Genomic DNA, 17,807 nt, shown 5'->3' with positions numbered 1-17,807 from the left:
AATAATTTTTCGGTACCCGAATTCAACAGCTTTTTTTCTGGGTTTCCCACGGGAGTTGACCTTCAACATTTTAACACATGTTATTACACACCTTTACAAACATATTGGTGAAGAAATTTTTTGGTAACAATTTAGTTAACAGATTTTCATATGTTTCCCTTACTATGTGTACAACTTAAAGTCAACATCAACGGACAGACCAATTCATTATCGATGCTCTTCACTGAGAACTCCTGAAGTCATTAAGAGGGTCCATTCAAGAGTCGGTCGGAAATAGTCCAAATAAGTCGTTCGTCGCTGCATTCAAGAACTTGGACTGACCATATCAAGTCTCAAGAGGATTTTCCATGATGTCCTGACACTTTATCTGAGAAGAACAATGGTTTCAGCCAGATGAGTGAATCCCTCACACTGCAAATGAGTCCCGTGTGTATAGTAGGAGACAAGCTACTTTAGTGAGAGAGTGATTGTCCAACGCTTCAGCCTCAATCCACATTCCCTCCATCTGAGCACACTAGTGTGTTTTTTTTTGTTTTTTTTTTAATCTTTGGGAATATCTCAAAGACAATGTGTTCAAAGGCAACCGTAGAAGCATATTTGAGCTGAAACAAACAATTACAGAGAAAGTTAGGTCTATACCACTTGCCGAATGTCAACGCGAAATCAACTTCGTCTATCATGTTTAAATCTGTATTCAGCCAGAGGACGACATTTGGAGCATCTTTGTCACACAACATGCAGCGCATATTTATGAAATTTTATGTAATTCAGATTTTTATTTTGGCACACCCTACGTGTATATATAAATGTGTTCCTCCCTTAACTCCATCTTGAATTGTCTTCTTCCCCCTTCCCCTCTGTCCATTCCTCGATTCACCTTCCCCTCTGTCCAAGATTTCACTTCTTATTTAAATATATGCTTGTATCGCTCCTTGTCCACTCTCTCCTGGGAGAGCAAACGGCGGGAGAGAACAGCAAGCTCACGTTGTATGGCTGGCTTCAGAGAAGGGTCCAGGTCAGCAGCATGAGTAAAATCAGAGCGTGCCTCTTTCTCATTCCACACAGCTGCATGTGCTCTTCCTCGTTTAAAATATGCTTTTACATTATCTGTGAAAAAAAAAAGTGGGAGCAGGGGTTGGAAAGGTTATTGAGAAAAAAAGCATGTATAGAGATTAAAGCAAAGGAAAGGAGATCACATCACATACACAGCATACACATGATCCAGGGGATCGATTTGAGGTTCTAGTTGAAGGAAAAGAGAAAGAAAAATGCTTCAAGTAAGTCACAAAAAATATTCAATAGTCACAAACAATAGTCACAAAAAGTAACATATATACATTTATATACAGCATCTGTAAATAACTCAAGGTTCTTGAAAGCAGAAAGAAAGAAAGAACGGAGTTATCGGATAGTCCAGTTATCCCGGACCTAATGATAACAATAAATTGGGTAGAGGTAGGTGTTGAACGTGCCTTATTTAAATTAATAATCTAACTCCTTAGTCACTCAAGCGTAATGGCTGAATCTGATAAAAGGGCCATTGGAACCTGGCATGGGAGGGGCCGAGGAGTCAAAGTGGAGTAGAGATTTTTGCATGTCCAAACTGCCCTTCGAGACACTGAAACGATATAAACCAACCGAGAGTGTATGTTAGAAGGTGTCTCCAGAGTGTAAGTAGCTCACAAGAACGTCACAGTACCATTGACTAGGACTTTGACGTCATGCTGTACCCGAACCGAGTTCCCAAACTCAAACTTGCGAGTTGGCCCTCTCAGCCCCGAAGTTCGTCATTGGTCAAGCAAGACCACGGGGTGTTTCGACGGAGCTCGGGAGATTGGACGTCAGGGTGACGTCATCGGGAAGGTTTGAGAGCCGGGAGAAGAAGAATCGCTCGGTCTGGCTTTCGTCCCGGGCGGTCGCCTTGTCTCGTGTGCACTCGTGAAGAGAACTTTTCTGAGCTCTGCGAACCTTTGAAACGTTGGAGGAGGTGGTGTTGTTTGACTGTGGTGATTTTCGGGAGACTGCAGCCGCATTGCGTTAGGCGGTGGAAGCGAAGAAGGGCCGAAACGTTGGAGGAGGTGGTGTTGTTGGACTATGGTGATTTTCGGGGGAGCTGAAGCAGCGTTGCATTCGGCGGTGGAAGCGAAGAAGGGCCGTTTCTGGTTGAAGCGAAGAAGTTCGGTGGTGGAAGACTGGTTGCTTCGTGCCTGGGCGTTTGACACGGGGGTTCGGCCCCATTGTCGGAGTGCTTCCAAAGTGAGTGGCTACACCGGCGGCGATGACCAACAAGCCCCTCAACACAGTTTGGACCAGAGCTGAGAAAAGAATTTATTTTCATTATCATTCCCCTGTTGTGTATTTGTGTCTGATGGAGATGTCTCAAATTAGAATTTCGTTTTACCTCACTTTTCATTTTCACCACTTTCGTATGACATTTATTTTCATTAAATTATTGTGTTGCATTTCATTTGTGGTGTCGTGTGTGTTTATTTGTTCGTGGGTTCAAGAATAAACCCGTGTGACTTCCGTCCAGGTAAGCACTTTGGTTCCTTCACCCGCATGCGGACCAATCGCGAAATTTGGCAACACGCCTCGGAATTAAGGACTGTTACGGCTATTCGTCACCCAGTGGTCTTAACCGAAGGGCTGACAGGCCAATATTTTCCTCTCACACATAATTAAGTAATTAAAGAATTTCGCAAGGGTGTGTGGTAGAAATGTGCGTTATTATGTGAATTGAATGTGCTATAGAATGGTCTTGCTGGTTCTCTTTGGGAGTTTAAGAGCACAATGTTACCATAATCGGGCACCGTAACTATAGTCTGTCGAGATCTGTTAGCCGCGAGCATGGGTTTCACGGTGCGGCTTGCTGTGGGTTAACTCAAATTTGTTGTGAATGTCATTTGTGTGCTCCTTCCATGTACTTCTATTGCACTGAGCAAGGTTATATATATATATATATATATCTATATATATCTATATATATATATATATATATATATATATATATATATATATATATATATATATATATATATATATATATATATATCTATATATATATATATATATGTATATATAAATGCATATATATAAATGCAAGTTGCCCGATTGCGTTTGATCGGGGTAAACGTCGTAATCGCAAAACGTACAATGGTAAATGATACATCATTTAAGAGTTATTGGGCCCATACAGTGCAGGGGGAGGTTTACAGATACCATAATTCATGCAATTCCAAGTTATTTGCATTTTTGTTGCACATGTGGTGTAGATACTCAGAGTTGTTAGTTCGGACACGTACCAGAAGTAAAAAAAAACGAGAACAGCACTCTTCGACGTCACGACGTTGACTGATATGCCTCCACCCACATTATTACATCATTATAATACTTGTATCAAGTTTGATTTAAATCCATTCAGCTGTGCCCAAGTTAGCACATTTTTTCTTTCATGACCTCTGACCTTTGACATATTGACCCCAAAATTTAATCAGTTCATGTTTGCATCATTATACATACCTGTACCAAGTTTTAATTTAAATCCCTTCAGCTGTTCACAAGTTCTCACATTTTTATCTGACGACCTCTGACCTTTGCCCTCGGGACCCCCAAAATGTAATCAGTTAATATTTACATCATTATACATATCTGTACCAAGTTTGAATTAGATCCCTTTAGCCATTCTCAAGTTATAGACCTATTACAGACTTTGACCTTTAACCTTTGACCTCTTGAACCCAAAATCTAATCAGTTAATCTTTACATCATTATACATACCTGCACCAAGTTTGAATTAGATCACTTCAGCCGTTCTCAAATTATAGACCTATTACAGATTTGACCTTTGACCCCAAAATCTAATCACTTAATCTTTACAATATTATACATACCTGCACCAAGTTTTAATTAGATCACTTCACCGTTCTCAAGTTATAGACCCATTACAGATTTGACCTTTGACCCCAAAATCTAATCACTTAATCTTTACAATATTATACATACCCGCACCAAGTTTGAATTTGAACACTTCAGCCGTTCTCAAGTTTTAGAGTTATTACACATTTGACCTTTAACCCCAATATATAATAAGTTAGTCTTTCCAACATTATACATACTTGTACCAAGTTTGAATTAGATCACTTCAGCCATTCTCAAGTTGTATACCCACTACATATTTGACCGTTGACCTCAAAATCAAATAATTTAATCTTTACATCATTATACATACGTGTACCAAGTTGGAATTAGATCATTTCAGCCGTTCTCAAGTTATAGACCTATTACAGACTTTGACCTTTGACCTATGACCCCAAAATCGAATCACTTAATCTTTACAACATTATACATACTTGTACCAATTTTGAATTAGATAACTTCAGTCGTTCTCAAGTTAGAAACCTATTACAGATTTGACCTTTGACGCCAAAATATAATCACTTAATTTAATCTTTGCATCATTATACATGCCTGTACTAAGTTTAAATTAGATCACTTCAGCTGTTCTCAAGTTATAAACCTATTACAGAGTTTGACCTTTGACCTCTTGGCCCCAAAATCTAATCAGTTCATCTTTACATCATTCTACATAAGTGTACCAAATGTCATCAGAATCCCATTACTGGTTCACAAGTTATCGTGGTAACAGTATTTTTTACCTAACATGACCTCTGACCTTTGCCCTTTGACCTCGTGACCCCAAAATCTAGTCAGTTCATCTTTACCTCATTATACATACCTGTACCAAGTTTGACTAAGATCCCTTTAGCCGTTCTGAAGTAATAGTGGTAACGAAAACCTATCACGGACAGACAGACGGACAATCTAAAAACATAATGCCTACTAATGCTTCCACTATATCTTCATTAATAAGTGAAGCGTACAAAAGAACGCTCGAACAATGCTTTGTGTGAGGGGAAGCACAACGTTTCAAGGGTGGTGTATAATGTCAGTGTGGCTGGTTTGCTACCGTACCGGAAGAAAAAAATTCCTGTTAATTATGTCAACGTCCAATTACTTTTCCGTCAAGTTACTTCATCGAGAAACCTTTGCGGTCTTAACAGTGAGTTACCATTATGCTATCAAAGGACAGTCAGAGCAAACTCCATAAAGATTACTTATTTCCTTTGAAATGATTTTTCCTTGCAAACAGAACCTGGGACTCCTTACTATTGCTTGAACTATCTTTTTATGAACATATGAGGTGAAGAGAAGGACACTCTGACGATGCCTTGTATGAGTGAAAGCAAGACGTTTCACAGGCGGTGTATAATCTCAGTGTGGCTGGTTCGCTCATGTACCAGCAATAAAACACAACAAGTACAGATGCATTCAAAGTACACCGCCCTCATGCCAAATAAATAAATAACATACCTCGACATTGCTATCGTGCAACATTGCCGGGGTGCCTCAGGCGCCCCGGCGATGCCGCTATGCAGCACATGGAGATGGAATTGGGAGGGAGCACTGTACAATAATTGATTGATTAACTGCATAATTTAAAAAAAAAATCATAAAATAATTAATTTCGTAATCAATTGGCTAATAGCACACCAAAATCACCAGTGTTTCATCCGAATGCGTAACTTTTTGAAAATCAATTTAATAATTAATGAATCGAAAAAATTGAATAATTATTGGATTCATTGATTAATCAATAAATAATTAATCGATTAATTTATTAATCCCAAAAAATCAAAAATACCATTTACAACCAAATCACTTGGTCACTGTCATGTCCAAATATCAGCTTCCTAACTCAAAAGGTGCCTGAGATATTGCTCAGGTGAGAAAGAAAAGAAAAAAGTACTTAATAACTTGATAATAATTAAGTAATTAATCAATTATTTGATTCATTAATCAAAAAAAATAAATACCATTTTTGCCAATGCACATGTTCACTATTGTGCCCAAATTTCAGCTTCCTAGGTCAAAGGATGGCTGAGATATTGCCCTGAAAGGCTGAAATGGCTGAAAGAAAAGAAGCAAGTACAGATACATTCAAAGTACACCGCATCCATGCCAAAAAAAGAAATAACAAATCCGAATACAAACAACAACAACAACAACAACATGCATTTTAAGGCCATTTTCCCTGCTAGAGCGGGGTTAGCCTTGCGGTCCCCATGACAATCTTCTCCATCTTGCCCTATTTTCTGCATCTCTCCTTGTTAACCCCCTTGCCCGCATTTCTTCTTCCACCATCTTTAGCCAAGTCTTTCTCGGTCTTCCCCGTCCTCTACTTCCTTCTACATTCATTTCCATCACTCTTCTCAACCAGTCACTTTCATCCTTCCTCAACACATGACCAAACCATCTCAACCTGTTCCTCTTCACAACATCAATCACAGGCTCTATTCCCATCATCTTTCGCAATTCATCATTTGTCTTCCTCTCTCTCAACGATACTCCGCACATTCACCGAACCATTCACATTTCCACCCTTTCCAACCTTCGTTGCTGCTCTACGTTCATTACCCATGTTTCGCTCCCATAAATCATAACACTTCTCACACATGCAGCATACACCTTTCCCTTCAGCTTCAACGACACTCCCCTCCTCATCAGCACGCCACTCAGTTCCCAAAACTTCTTCCATGCACATCTCACTCTAGCAACCGTTGCCGAGTCTGATCCACCTTCTCCATTCAGCATGTCTCCGAGGTAGCAAAATGTTTTCACACCTTCCAGCTTCACGCCGTCTCCAAGATCCAACTCAACATTTCCTCCATCTGCATCTCCCTCTGTGCACACCTTACATTTGAATGCAGCTGCCACACTGGTTAATGACCCTCTCAGACCGCTACATTTTTGATGAACCCACTCAGCGCACATTGTAAATTGAATGGAGTTCACTCCGACACCCTTCCTGCACACAGCACATGGCCACTTCCCAGTTCTTTCCACCTCACCACATGCTTTACCACTTGCCATCACCTTCGTCTTTCCTATATTCACCTTCAGACCTTTTGTCTCCATACATTCCTTCCACTTGTTCATCTTTTCCTTCAGTCCATCCATACTTTCCGCAATCAACACCAGATCATCTGCATACAACAACTCCCACGGTAAACCCTCCTTTACGTTCTGAGGCAGCACCTCCATCACAGCTACAAATAGTAGTGGACTTAGTACCGACCCCTAATGCACTCCCACCTTCACCTCAAACTCACCACTGTTCCCGTCCTTCGTCCTTACAGCTGTGCGCGCTCTTTTGTACATTGCCATCACTACTCTGATCAACCATTCCTCCACTCCTAACTTCCTCATTGCCCATGTCAATACTTTGTGTGGAACCCTATCGAATGCTTTCTCCAGATCAACAAACCCAAGAAACAACTTCTTCCTCTTCTCCATGTACTTCTCCTGCAACTGCCTCACAATAAAAAGCGCGTCTGTCGTTCCTCTTCCTGGCATAAATCCAAACTGCATTTCGTCGAGTACAGATCGTACAGATACATTCAAAGTACACCGCATCCATGCCAAAAAAAGAAATAACAAATCCGAATGTTGTTAAAAAAAACAAAAACAAAAAAACATAACACTGGGCTGGGTATGGCTAGCTATATTTAGGGCTTGCACAAAATGAAGGATTGATGTTCAAGTTTACTACCTTTAGCCCCCCCATACCCCCATACAAAACATCCTGTCAAATAATCAACATCAAAACAGAACAACTGCAAGAGCAGAAGAAATGAAAAGAAAACCCACTGAAATATTACAACAAATGCTTTGCATCAAGGCAGCTGTGGTTTTTACCTTCGTATTTGCTGATTATGGATGATGTATGCTCAATTACAGAGTAGAAGTCTCCTGTGTTGAGATTACACTGACAGAGATTGAGCAATACAGGATTGATCCGAGTATCTAACTCTAACCAAGGAGCATCACCTGGCTTCTCCTGAAATCACAAGAACAAAAAGGTACCAACATTTACACAAGTGGTTATTAACGCATTCAAATTCAGCAAGAGAGTTTTAAAACGGGTCATTAAATGCGCTTCCAGCATCTCTTTTAAGAGACTAAAATAGATCCCAGTACGGATAAATCACAAAAAAGTCTGCCAATGTGAATGTGCACTATAATTATTGGATCGTGAGCAAAGTCTGCACGAACTCAATGTATAAAAAAACCCCCCAAAAAAACCACCTTTAGAGGCCATTTTTCCCCGCAAAGCGGGGGTTGGCCTTTTTCGGGAACCGTGGTTGTTGTTGTTTTTTGGTCCCCTTTTTGAAGCAATGTTTTACGGCCGGATGCCCTTCCTGACGCCAACCCTTTTTGCCGCCTTTTAACGACAAACAGGGAATTACCAGTGAACTGGTACTCAATGTATACACAAGGGAATATGATAATATGAGTTCCTTTACAAGGAACTTCAACACAGGAGCCCATTAGGCCCTTAAGCAAGGAAGCAACATGTATCATTTTAAAAAGTCTATGGAATGACTCGGCGAGGGCTAGTCTCGAACCGCTGACCTCCCGGACTCAAGCGGACGCTCTAACCCTATACACCACCAATGACCAATTTATTTTTTCTTCCCGTTTCACAACTTTAAGTTGATGGACTCGAACAGATAACATAATTAATTCTGAACTTGATCGCTTCTCCTCAAATCTTTGAATTTAAAAAAAAACTGTTTATTTGCATTTTTAAGGTGTTTCAATCAGCAGTGTATTTTGCGAGGAATTTCCTTCCATTCAGTGAAAAGAAGCTGTACGTGTTTACAAAAAAAAGATTGGAATTGTAAAAAACAATATTTTTTCCTTTCTGATGTCCAAGTAATACAATATATTTTTGACCTGCAAATCTTTACCTGCTAAAAATGAGGCTGGAAATTGGCCTTAAAAAAAAAACAAACAAAAAAAACGACCAAAGGCCCCAGTGGCTGACCTTCATTTGCAGGTTTTTAAGACAGACGATGGCATTGTGATATGCTTTTGCAGCACGTTTCATGTCACCGGAATGGTACGCGGCATTCCCCTCTGTATGCAAACGAGGGACTGCCGCTAATAGTTCTTCATCATTCATGGCCCACAACTCCTGTTCATAATCACCTGGTTCTTCAACCTGAAAGCAACGAAATGCAATATCACAATGAGTGTTTTCATTGGAAAGAAGCACAGCTTTCATTGAACACCAAAAGCTTCCAACATATACTTCACATGCCTTAATTAACTCCATTGTAAAAAGTAATGGTTGAGGTTGGGCCTGCAGGTCTGCCAGATCCTGCTGGTCGTGCGCAGGTGGCGAAGCGTGTGCCAAGCCGCAGCAATGTGAGCGCATCTCTTCGGGTTCACCGCCAGCTACTATTTTTCGTAGGCTGCGCGCCACCGTGGGGTACAATGCAACATGCTGTATGTGGACAAACAGGCAAAGGAAAACACATCAAAAAGTTTTTGGTACAAGCAAATGCAGAAACAGACAGAAACAGACAGAAACAGGCCTATTAGTCTGAGGGCTGGTCAGAGTTTAATCATAAACTCACGTCCGAAAGGTTTGATAATCTTAATCATGTTACATTACCTTGGCATCCAACAAGGCCCATTTATTGAGTAACCCATTTCTGGCATTTGGAAGTGGCAGACCTTTAAAAAGACCCTTAAAACCCTTTTTCGGAAATATTTGCGCCCGAGGCTGATTATTATTTTATGACATCCATATTGGATACTGAATACAAAAGACACGCGTAAGAAATGAAAATCATCAGCATTTGCATATAAGAAGGACCCTTATAAGGGTCCACGAAAGGGTTTAACGGCTAGCATGCATTTTTAGTAGCTGCGCCAATAGAATGAAAGAAACTTCCAGAAGAACTACATGCGATGTCAAATACCGATACTTTTAAACGGCATGTTAAAACTAATCTATTCATTGCTTACAACTAATCATTTTCAAAATCACCATTGCACATGCTCAACTGATTGGAAAAATTTGAAACTTGGCACATTGTCAAGTACTCCCAATGGGGAATAAAAGCATGATAATGACATGTTGGTGAAGTGGTATACCAGCCAAAAATGTTTTAATCGAATTCCTTAACATAAAAATCTGAAATTGCATGTGCATTATCGATGACCCATTTGCATTGAAATATTAAATTTATGACATTATGGGTCACATGGTTTGGCAGCCATATTGGATTTAACCAAGAACCTTAAAAAACATCTTCTCCCAAACCACCAAATTGATTGACTCGAAACTTTACGTGTCATTGACAAGGCATGGCGATTAAAAGATGATCACAAAAACATCATTGGTCACATGGTGTGACAGCCATATTGGATTGAAGGAAAATATCAAATAATTATATGTCTAAAACCAATTACCCTATCGATGCAAAATTTTACAAACATCATCTAACACCACTGTTGCATATAGTTTTAAAATAATGATGTCGTAGGTCGCGTGGGTTCGCAGCCATACAACAACAACAACAACAACAACAACAACATGCATTTTAAGGCCATTTTCCCTGCTAGAGTGGGGGTTAGCCTTGCGGTCCCCATGACAATCTTCTCCATTTTGCCCTATTTTCTGCATCTCTCCTTGTTAACCCCCTTGCCCGCATTTCTTCTTCCACCATCTTTAGCCAAGTCTTTCTCGGTCTTCCCCATCCTCTACTTCCTTCTACATTCATATCCATCACTCTTCTCAACCAGTCACTTTTATCCTTCCTCAACACATGACCAAACCATCTCAACCTTTTCCTCTTCACAGCATCCATCACAAGCTCTACTCCCATCATCTTTCACAATTCATCATTTGTCTTCCTCTCTCTCAACGATACTCCGCACATCCATCGAACCATTCACATTTCCACCCTTTCCAACCTCCGTTGCTGCTCTACGTTCATTACCCATGTCTCGCTCCCATAAATCATAACACTTCTCACACATGCAGCATACACCTTTCCCTTCAGCTTCAACGACACTCCCCTCCTCATCAGCACGCCACTCAGTTCCCGAAACTTCTTCCATGCACATCTCACTCTAGCAACCGTTGCCGAGTCTGATCCACCTTCTCCATTCAGCATGTCTCCGAGGTAGCAAAATGTTTTCACACCTTCCAGCTTCATGCCGTCTCCAAGATCCAACTCAACATTTCCTCCATCTGCAGCTCCCTCTGTGCACACCTTACATTTGAATGTAGCTGCCACACTGGTTAATGACCCCCTCAGACCACTACATTTTTGATGAACCCACTCAGCGCACATTGTACATTGAATGGAGTTCACTCCGACACCCTTCCTGCACACAGCACAGGGCCACTTCCCAGTTCTTTCCACCTCACCACATGCTTTACCACTTGCCATCACCTTCGTCTTTCCGATATTCACCTTCAGACCTTTTGTCTCCATACATTCCTTCCACTTGTTCATCTTTTCCTTCAGTCCATCCATACTTTCCGCAATCAACACCAGATCATCTGCATACAACAACTCCCAGGGTAAACCCTCCTTTACGTTCTGAGCCAGTACCTCCATCACAGCTACAAATAGTAGTGGACTTAGTACCGACCCCTGATGCACTCCCACCTTCACCTCAAACTCACCACTGTTCCCGTCCTTCGTCCTTACAGCTGTGCACGCTCTTTTGTACATTGCCATCACGACTCTGATCAACCATTCCTCCACTCCTAACTTCCTCAATGCCCATCTCAATACTTTGCGTGGAACCCTATCGAATGCTTTCTCCAGATCAACAAACCCAAGAAACAACTTCTTCCTCTTCTCCATGTAGCATCTTGGATAGAAAAACGAACCTTATCCGATCATCAAGAAACTTTTTTTTAAAACGTGGTCTCCTACCCATACATATGCAGAGTGTACATTTTAAAGGTCATATGTGACGTGGTGTGGCAGCCATATTAGCTTGAAAACCAATATTTAAAAAAATCCCTTCTTTGAAACCGCTTCACCGATTGATGTGAAACCTGCCATGACTGGTGAAAATGTGACACTTGAAAACAGGTTAAGGGATTTAAATCAAACTTGTTTATTTTTAGTACAGTGAACAAGGGCATCTACCCGTTGTGGGACGATGCAGAGGCATATTGGCGACACAGTCACATTGTTCTAGTTTAAACATTTTCTTTGTTAAGGGACTTTGTCATCATCTTTGCAGCACACGTCTGTGGTTTGTTCAGCCCTGCTCTCCAGTCTGTCCTCTGTTTAGTAGCATACTGACTGATCTCTCCTCGATTTAGTGGGGCACTTTTCCTTTCGGAAAAAGTGACTTCATTTCCATTAACATTTAACAAAATAAATATTAAATGTTGAAGAACAGTCTTTCTCTATGTCCCCGCAGCTTTTACTTCTGCAGGTAGTTGAGTGCTAAAAGTGCGATTTTTGACCCCTTTGAGGGGCCTTCTTGTCCAAAAGTGCCAGATCAGAAAGTTTCTTACGCTGGCTGCATTTTTGTTTCATACCATTAGAATGGAGCAGTTAGCAACAAAAAATTTATCCGGCACAAATTTCTGATTAAGACCCTTTTGAACCCTTTTAAGGGGTCCTTCTTATATGCAAGTTACCAACATTAAAACTTCTTATGCACCGCAACATTATTATTCGAATTCGCAGTGGAAATGTATTTGAAGTGGAAATTTGAAGTGATGACTGATATATTCGAAGTGGAAATTTGCTCGGGCTCGGACTTTTGATTACATTTTTCCGAGACCCTTTCTGACCCCTTCAAGCCAAAGGGGCCTTCTCAGGGGCGTTGAACACTATTGAAAAGTGGGGGGGGATGTTTTCTGTGAAAAAGATTTTGAAGTGGCTGTGAAGAAGACGATTTTTTTGGACATTTTCATGAATTTGATCTAATCGCAAAAATAGTCATCAATTTGAAATATGATATCAAACTTCAAATGGAATCGACAATATGTCTGGAAGTCGGAAGACTTCCTATGTAGGGATAACACACAATTCCTCCAAAAATTATTGGCAAGATGACAAGGTCCATGACCCCTCACATTTTCCATAACTTGAAAGGATTCCCTGAAAATTTCTCAGCGGTCGATTGTGGTCCTGCTACTCTCGTTCTCTCAGTTTTTTCCCAGTCTTTTCACCCCATACCTCCTTGTTTAAAATTTTAACTCAAAAAACCCCCCAAAAAACAAAAACATTAACTTCTTTGTTATTTTCGTTCGTTCGTTCTTCGACCACGTGTTTCACCCCCATTTCACGCCATTCCCCAGATCTGTTTTGCCCTGTTCTTTTTGCCGACATATTTTGCCCTGCTCACGTGACTCGTGGTTGTCCCTCTAGGCTCCCTCTCCCCGTTGTTTATTTTTTGTGAATATCAGACTGTTCTTCATGGTTCTGTTTAAATATGTTTAAACTTTCCCCTGCAGTGTTTTATTCAGTGGTATATTACAACACGCTGTATTTCTTCCTATTTAAAAAGCTCTTTTCAATTTCCTTTCCAACTCATTCTACTTCAAAAAAATATTCAATCTCTTATAATTCTAAATCACGACATGCTCTAAATTCAAATTCATTCCACCCCTCCTCTATCGTTCTTAAACGGATCGCTAACTTGAAAATCACAATAAACCCAATTTGTTATAAATGTTCGTCTTTCATTAATCATCCACTTTCTAAACTCCCCGCTTGCCCCTCCCCTCCAAATCTCCCCCCTTGCCCCTCCCCTCCTAAACTCCCTCCTTGCCCCTCCCCTCCTAAACTCCCCCCTAGCCCCTCCCCTTCAAAACTCCCCCCCAACCCCTCCCCTTCAAATCTCCCCCCCTACCATTCCTCTCCAATTCTCCCCCCTCCCACCGCCTTCTCAAAGCTGCCTCCTCCCGACTTCATCTCCCTTCTATCTCATACCTCCACCTCCCCCAATCTTTGACTTTCCTCTGCCACCCCTCAAAGAACCCCTCATTGTGCCTCATCCCATCACAATCAAACCATTCGGCCTCATCCTTCCCTTTCTTGTAACTCTTCTGTAATCTCTGACACACAATTAACTGCTCTTCCTACCTCCCCCGCCCATCCTTCATCTGCCCTGACCCCCCACATCCCCTCTCCTCTCCTGCACACGATGCTCCCCATCTCTCCTCATTAACGATATGGACCTCAATCATCCGAGGCCTTCGCTCAAACCTGATTGATCTCTCCATTCAGTTTGCTTCTGACAATCCAGACTTGATCTGCTTAACAGAAACTTTCCTCCTTCAAGATGTCTCTGATTCCTTAATATCTCTTCCTGGTTACTCCCTCCTCCGGTATGATAGACCCGAGCCTCGTCCTGGTGGTGTGGTGGCTATCTTTATCAAAAACTCTCTTCCTCACTCTCCTTGCACTGCCCTCTCTCCACCCCACCCCAGGAGTACCTCTGGCTACGGCTTCCTCTCCGCTCCCACCTTTTGTTCATATGTGTTCTGGACCGTCCTCCAAACAGTGATGACTCCATTTACATGTCGCTGTCTGACAACATGGACCAACTTCTATCAACTCATCCCAACTCTCTCTCTTCCTCATATGTGGCGACTTCAAGTGTCATCATGCCAGCTGGCTGGGCTGGGTTCTTCTGATCATGTGCTTGTTAAAGTGGACATCTCTCTGGCCAGTCTCAGAGAGCCTACTCAGCATCGATGAGTCTGGCATTTCACTCAAGCCGACTGGCACGGGCTGCAAGCAGCCATCAATCGTCTGGATTGGTCTCCCATCTCCACTGCCTCTGACATCAATTCTTCCTGGGAATTCTTCCAAAGCAAACTGCTCTCTCTCATGCACAGATTTATCCCATCTCGTCTTCAGTTGTCTTACCCCTCCTCCATTCCATGGTACACTGAATCTTGTGGTGAGGCAGTTGCTCTGAAACAACTTGCCTTTGCCTCTTGGAAAGCAAATCCAACTGAAGGTAATCTCAGTTCCTTCCACCAAGTTCGGAACAAGTGTGTGTCTACCTTCAGAAGTGCCAGAAAGCACTATCTCTCCACACTCAAGAATGAACTCTCAAACCTGTCTCCTTCCTTCAAATCCTGGTGGCGTCTGGTCAAATCCATTTCTGGTGTTTGTTCACCCTCCATCCCCTTCCTCACCTCAAATGGCTACACAGTTGACACCGCACGCGACAAAGCCGAATGCCTCAACTCTGTGTTTGCCTCAAAATCTGGTGTCCCAAACCCATCTCTCTCTGTTCCCACCTTTCCCAGTCGAACGCAACTGCTCCTGGACTCTGTTTCCTTCTCTCCTGACAGGGTGGAGAAGTTTTTGTCAAACCTCGACTCTGATTCTGCAACTGGACCAGAAGGCATCAGCCCACGGATCCTAAAATCCTGCTCTGCGGCTCTATCTCACCCTCTCTCTTTTCTTTTCACCCTCTCTTTTGCTCAAGGTCATCTGCTAGCATCTTGGAAATCAGCAAACATCACCGCTTTACACAAAAAAGGTGCAAAAACAAATCCTTGCAACTACAGACCAATCAGCCTGCTCCCAATTATCAGCAAAGTCATGGAATCCATCATTGCTTCGGATATCAAATCCTTCCTCTTCTCCAATGGCTTGATCTCCGATCATCAATTTGGATTCAGATCAGGTCATTCTACTCTGGACATGCTGCTTCTGCTGTCTCAACAATGGATGGAGGTCCTCAATGCCAAACAGGAAATCAGAGCTGTCTCCCTCGACATATCACGTGCCTTCAATACGGTCTGGCACCCAGCTCTGCTCACCAAACTCTCCTCCTATGGTATCCATGGAAATCTCCATGCTTGGCTTGCGGACTTCCTCTGTGGTCATAGTCAACGTGTGGCCCTGAATGGATTTCTCTCGTCGCCCCTTCCTGTTCTGGCTGGAGTTCCCCAAGGTAGTGTTCTGGGCCCTGTGCTTTTTCTGGTCTTCATCAATGATCTCTCCGACCCTCTGGAAAATCCTCTCTATATCTTTGCTGATGACTCCACTCTCTGCCGCTCCATTCCTCATCCCTCAGATCGGCAGCCTGCAGCCTCCTCACTCTCTGCAGACCTGGACAAAATCACAGACTGGTCAAACAAGTGGAACACGTCTTTCAATCCTGACAAATCTCACACTCTTACAATGTCTGTCCGAAAAGACCGACTGGAAAACCCTCCCATCTACTTTCTCAACAATCCTCTCCAAGAAGTTCTGTCGCTCAAGCTTTTGGGTCTCACTATCTGCCATGATCTTTCTTGGGAAAACCACATTGCCAAGCTGGCCTCCAAAGCCAGTCGCCGACTTGGCATCTTCCGTCGTGTGAAGTCCTTCCTTGGCACACCTGAGCTCCTCACCACATACATGGCTTTCATCCGCAGCTCAATGGAATACTGTTCCCCCCTCTGGGCCGGTGCTCCTGCCTCACACCTAGCTCGGCTTCACGCTGTTGAAGCCAAAGCTTTCAGAATCATTGGAATCTCCTGCGATGAAGCTAACTCCGAGGGCCTTTCACTCACTCACCGCAGGCAGGTTGGTGGTCTTTCTATCTTCTACTGACTCCTCTCTGGCCTTGCTCCCCCAGCTCTCTCTGTGCTCTGTCCCCCAAATATTCCTACAGGTCGCACAAGATCTGCCAGCAACCCTCTTATGGTTAAACTACCAAAATCTAGGCTCTCTGCTCACCTTTACTCTTTCATTCCCCTTTTTTTCCCACCCCTGGAACAAACTCCCCCACTCCCTTCAATCCCACTCCTCCCTCCAGGTCTTTAAAACAGCTGTTCACCACCATCTGTTATCTTCCCCCATTCAAAACCTTCATCTTTTCTACCCCCGCTAATTCACCCCAGATACACTTTTTCGAAATTCCAACTTCTTTCCTGGAAGTCCTTGCAGTGTCAATATGTTTTATAACTCTCCCACCTCCCCCCAACCCCTCTCCCTACCACAGTTCTCTCGATGTCCCTGCTCTCAAATGTTGTGCTTGTGTCCTTCCCCCTCTTTCCCCATCTTGTCTACCGCTCCCCTTATTTTGTGTTTTATGTGTTGCTTTGTGTCGGTTTGACTTTTTGTGTGATTAATGTTAGCTCTTTCACGAGCCTCGATCTTGTATACAAAAAAGAAATATATATATAAGTAGGCATAGCTGCATATTTATGCATTGGGCAATGAAGTGCCAAAGTGGGGTGGGTAAGACTACTGTCGATCAGCATGATGGAGCCGGGGCCACAAGACACATTTGACCGCATGTACTATTTAGAATGTTTGATCATCTATAAAGTATGTACAGTATTGTACCATTGCAATGTGAGTGAACTCAACATTTATAAATTAGGATTCGTCATCCACAACTTTTTAAAATATCATACTATGTATCATTTTGCCCCTATCACTCAATGGTGAAGAATCATTTGAAAAAAAATCTCTGATCTAGATCTGGATTCAGATCTTCACCAAAATCAAATTGATTCGTCCTTGTCACACATCCAATCTCTCCACCAAATTTCGTGTGAATCCGTTTTGAGATATCTTGTTGACAGACAGACAAACGGACTGACAGAGTAACAGACTTAAACAGACAGGGGTGAAAACATAACCTCCACCCACCTGAGAAAAGACAGTTATAACGAGCGAGCGAGCGAAAGCGAGAGTGGGCGAGTTATTACCAACTATTGCGAAATATTACTAACGAATTTTTGTCGTTATTTTACAATGTGAGTGAACTTGAACTGTCGTTATTTTTGGGAGCAGAGAGTTTGGAGAGGGGGGTTGATGCTTTGGTGGAGGGGTGAGGGTTTGTGGAGGGGCTGAAAGGTGAAGATTTAATGAAGCAACATGTTTCGGGAGCACGCAGCTCGACAATATTAAATTACAGTGATGATTTAGGAGTATTTAACTGTTCTTTACAAGTTA

General features: G+C 42.3%; 1 protein-coding gene across 3 annotated transcripts in view; it reads right to left on the bottom strand.

Moving 5' to 3' along the window:
* Positions 1 to 676: 676 nt before the first annotated feature.
* AIP (AHR interacting HSP90 co-chaperone) overlaps positions 677 to 17,807 on the bottom strand; it is a 115,915-nt gene continuing 98,784 nt past the window's right edge. For all 3 annotated transcript variants that reach the window (XM_078783881.1, XM_078783880.1, XM_078783882.1), the window contains exons 4-7: positions 9,164 to 9,349; positions 8,888 to 9,064; positions 7,756 to 7,897; positions 677 to 1,107 (exon numbers count right to left, since the gene is read on the bottom strand). In XM_078783881.1, coding sequence (XP_078640007.1) covers positions 905 to 1,107; positions 7,756 to 7,897; positions 8,888 to 9,064; positions 9,164 to 9,349 — 708 coding nt within the window. In that variant the 3' untranslated portion in view covers positions 677 to 904. The remainder of the gene's footprint in view (positions 1,108 to 7,755; positions 7,898 to 8,887; positions 9,065 to 9,163; positions 9,350 to 17,807) is intronic.

This window comes from Myxine glutinosa, chromosome 8 (genome assembly GCF_964187855.1).
Source record: "Myxine glutinosa chromosome 8, kmMyxGlut1.1, whole genome shotgun sequence".
Taxonomy (NCBI): domain Eukaryota; kingdom Metazoa; phylum Chordata; class Myxini; order Myxiniformes; family Myxinidae; genus Myxine; species Myxine glutinosa.
The sequence above is the reverse complement of the archived record's forward strand: the minus strand, read 5'-3'. Positions and strand labels throughout refer to the sequence as shown.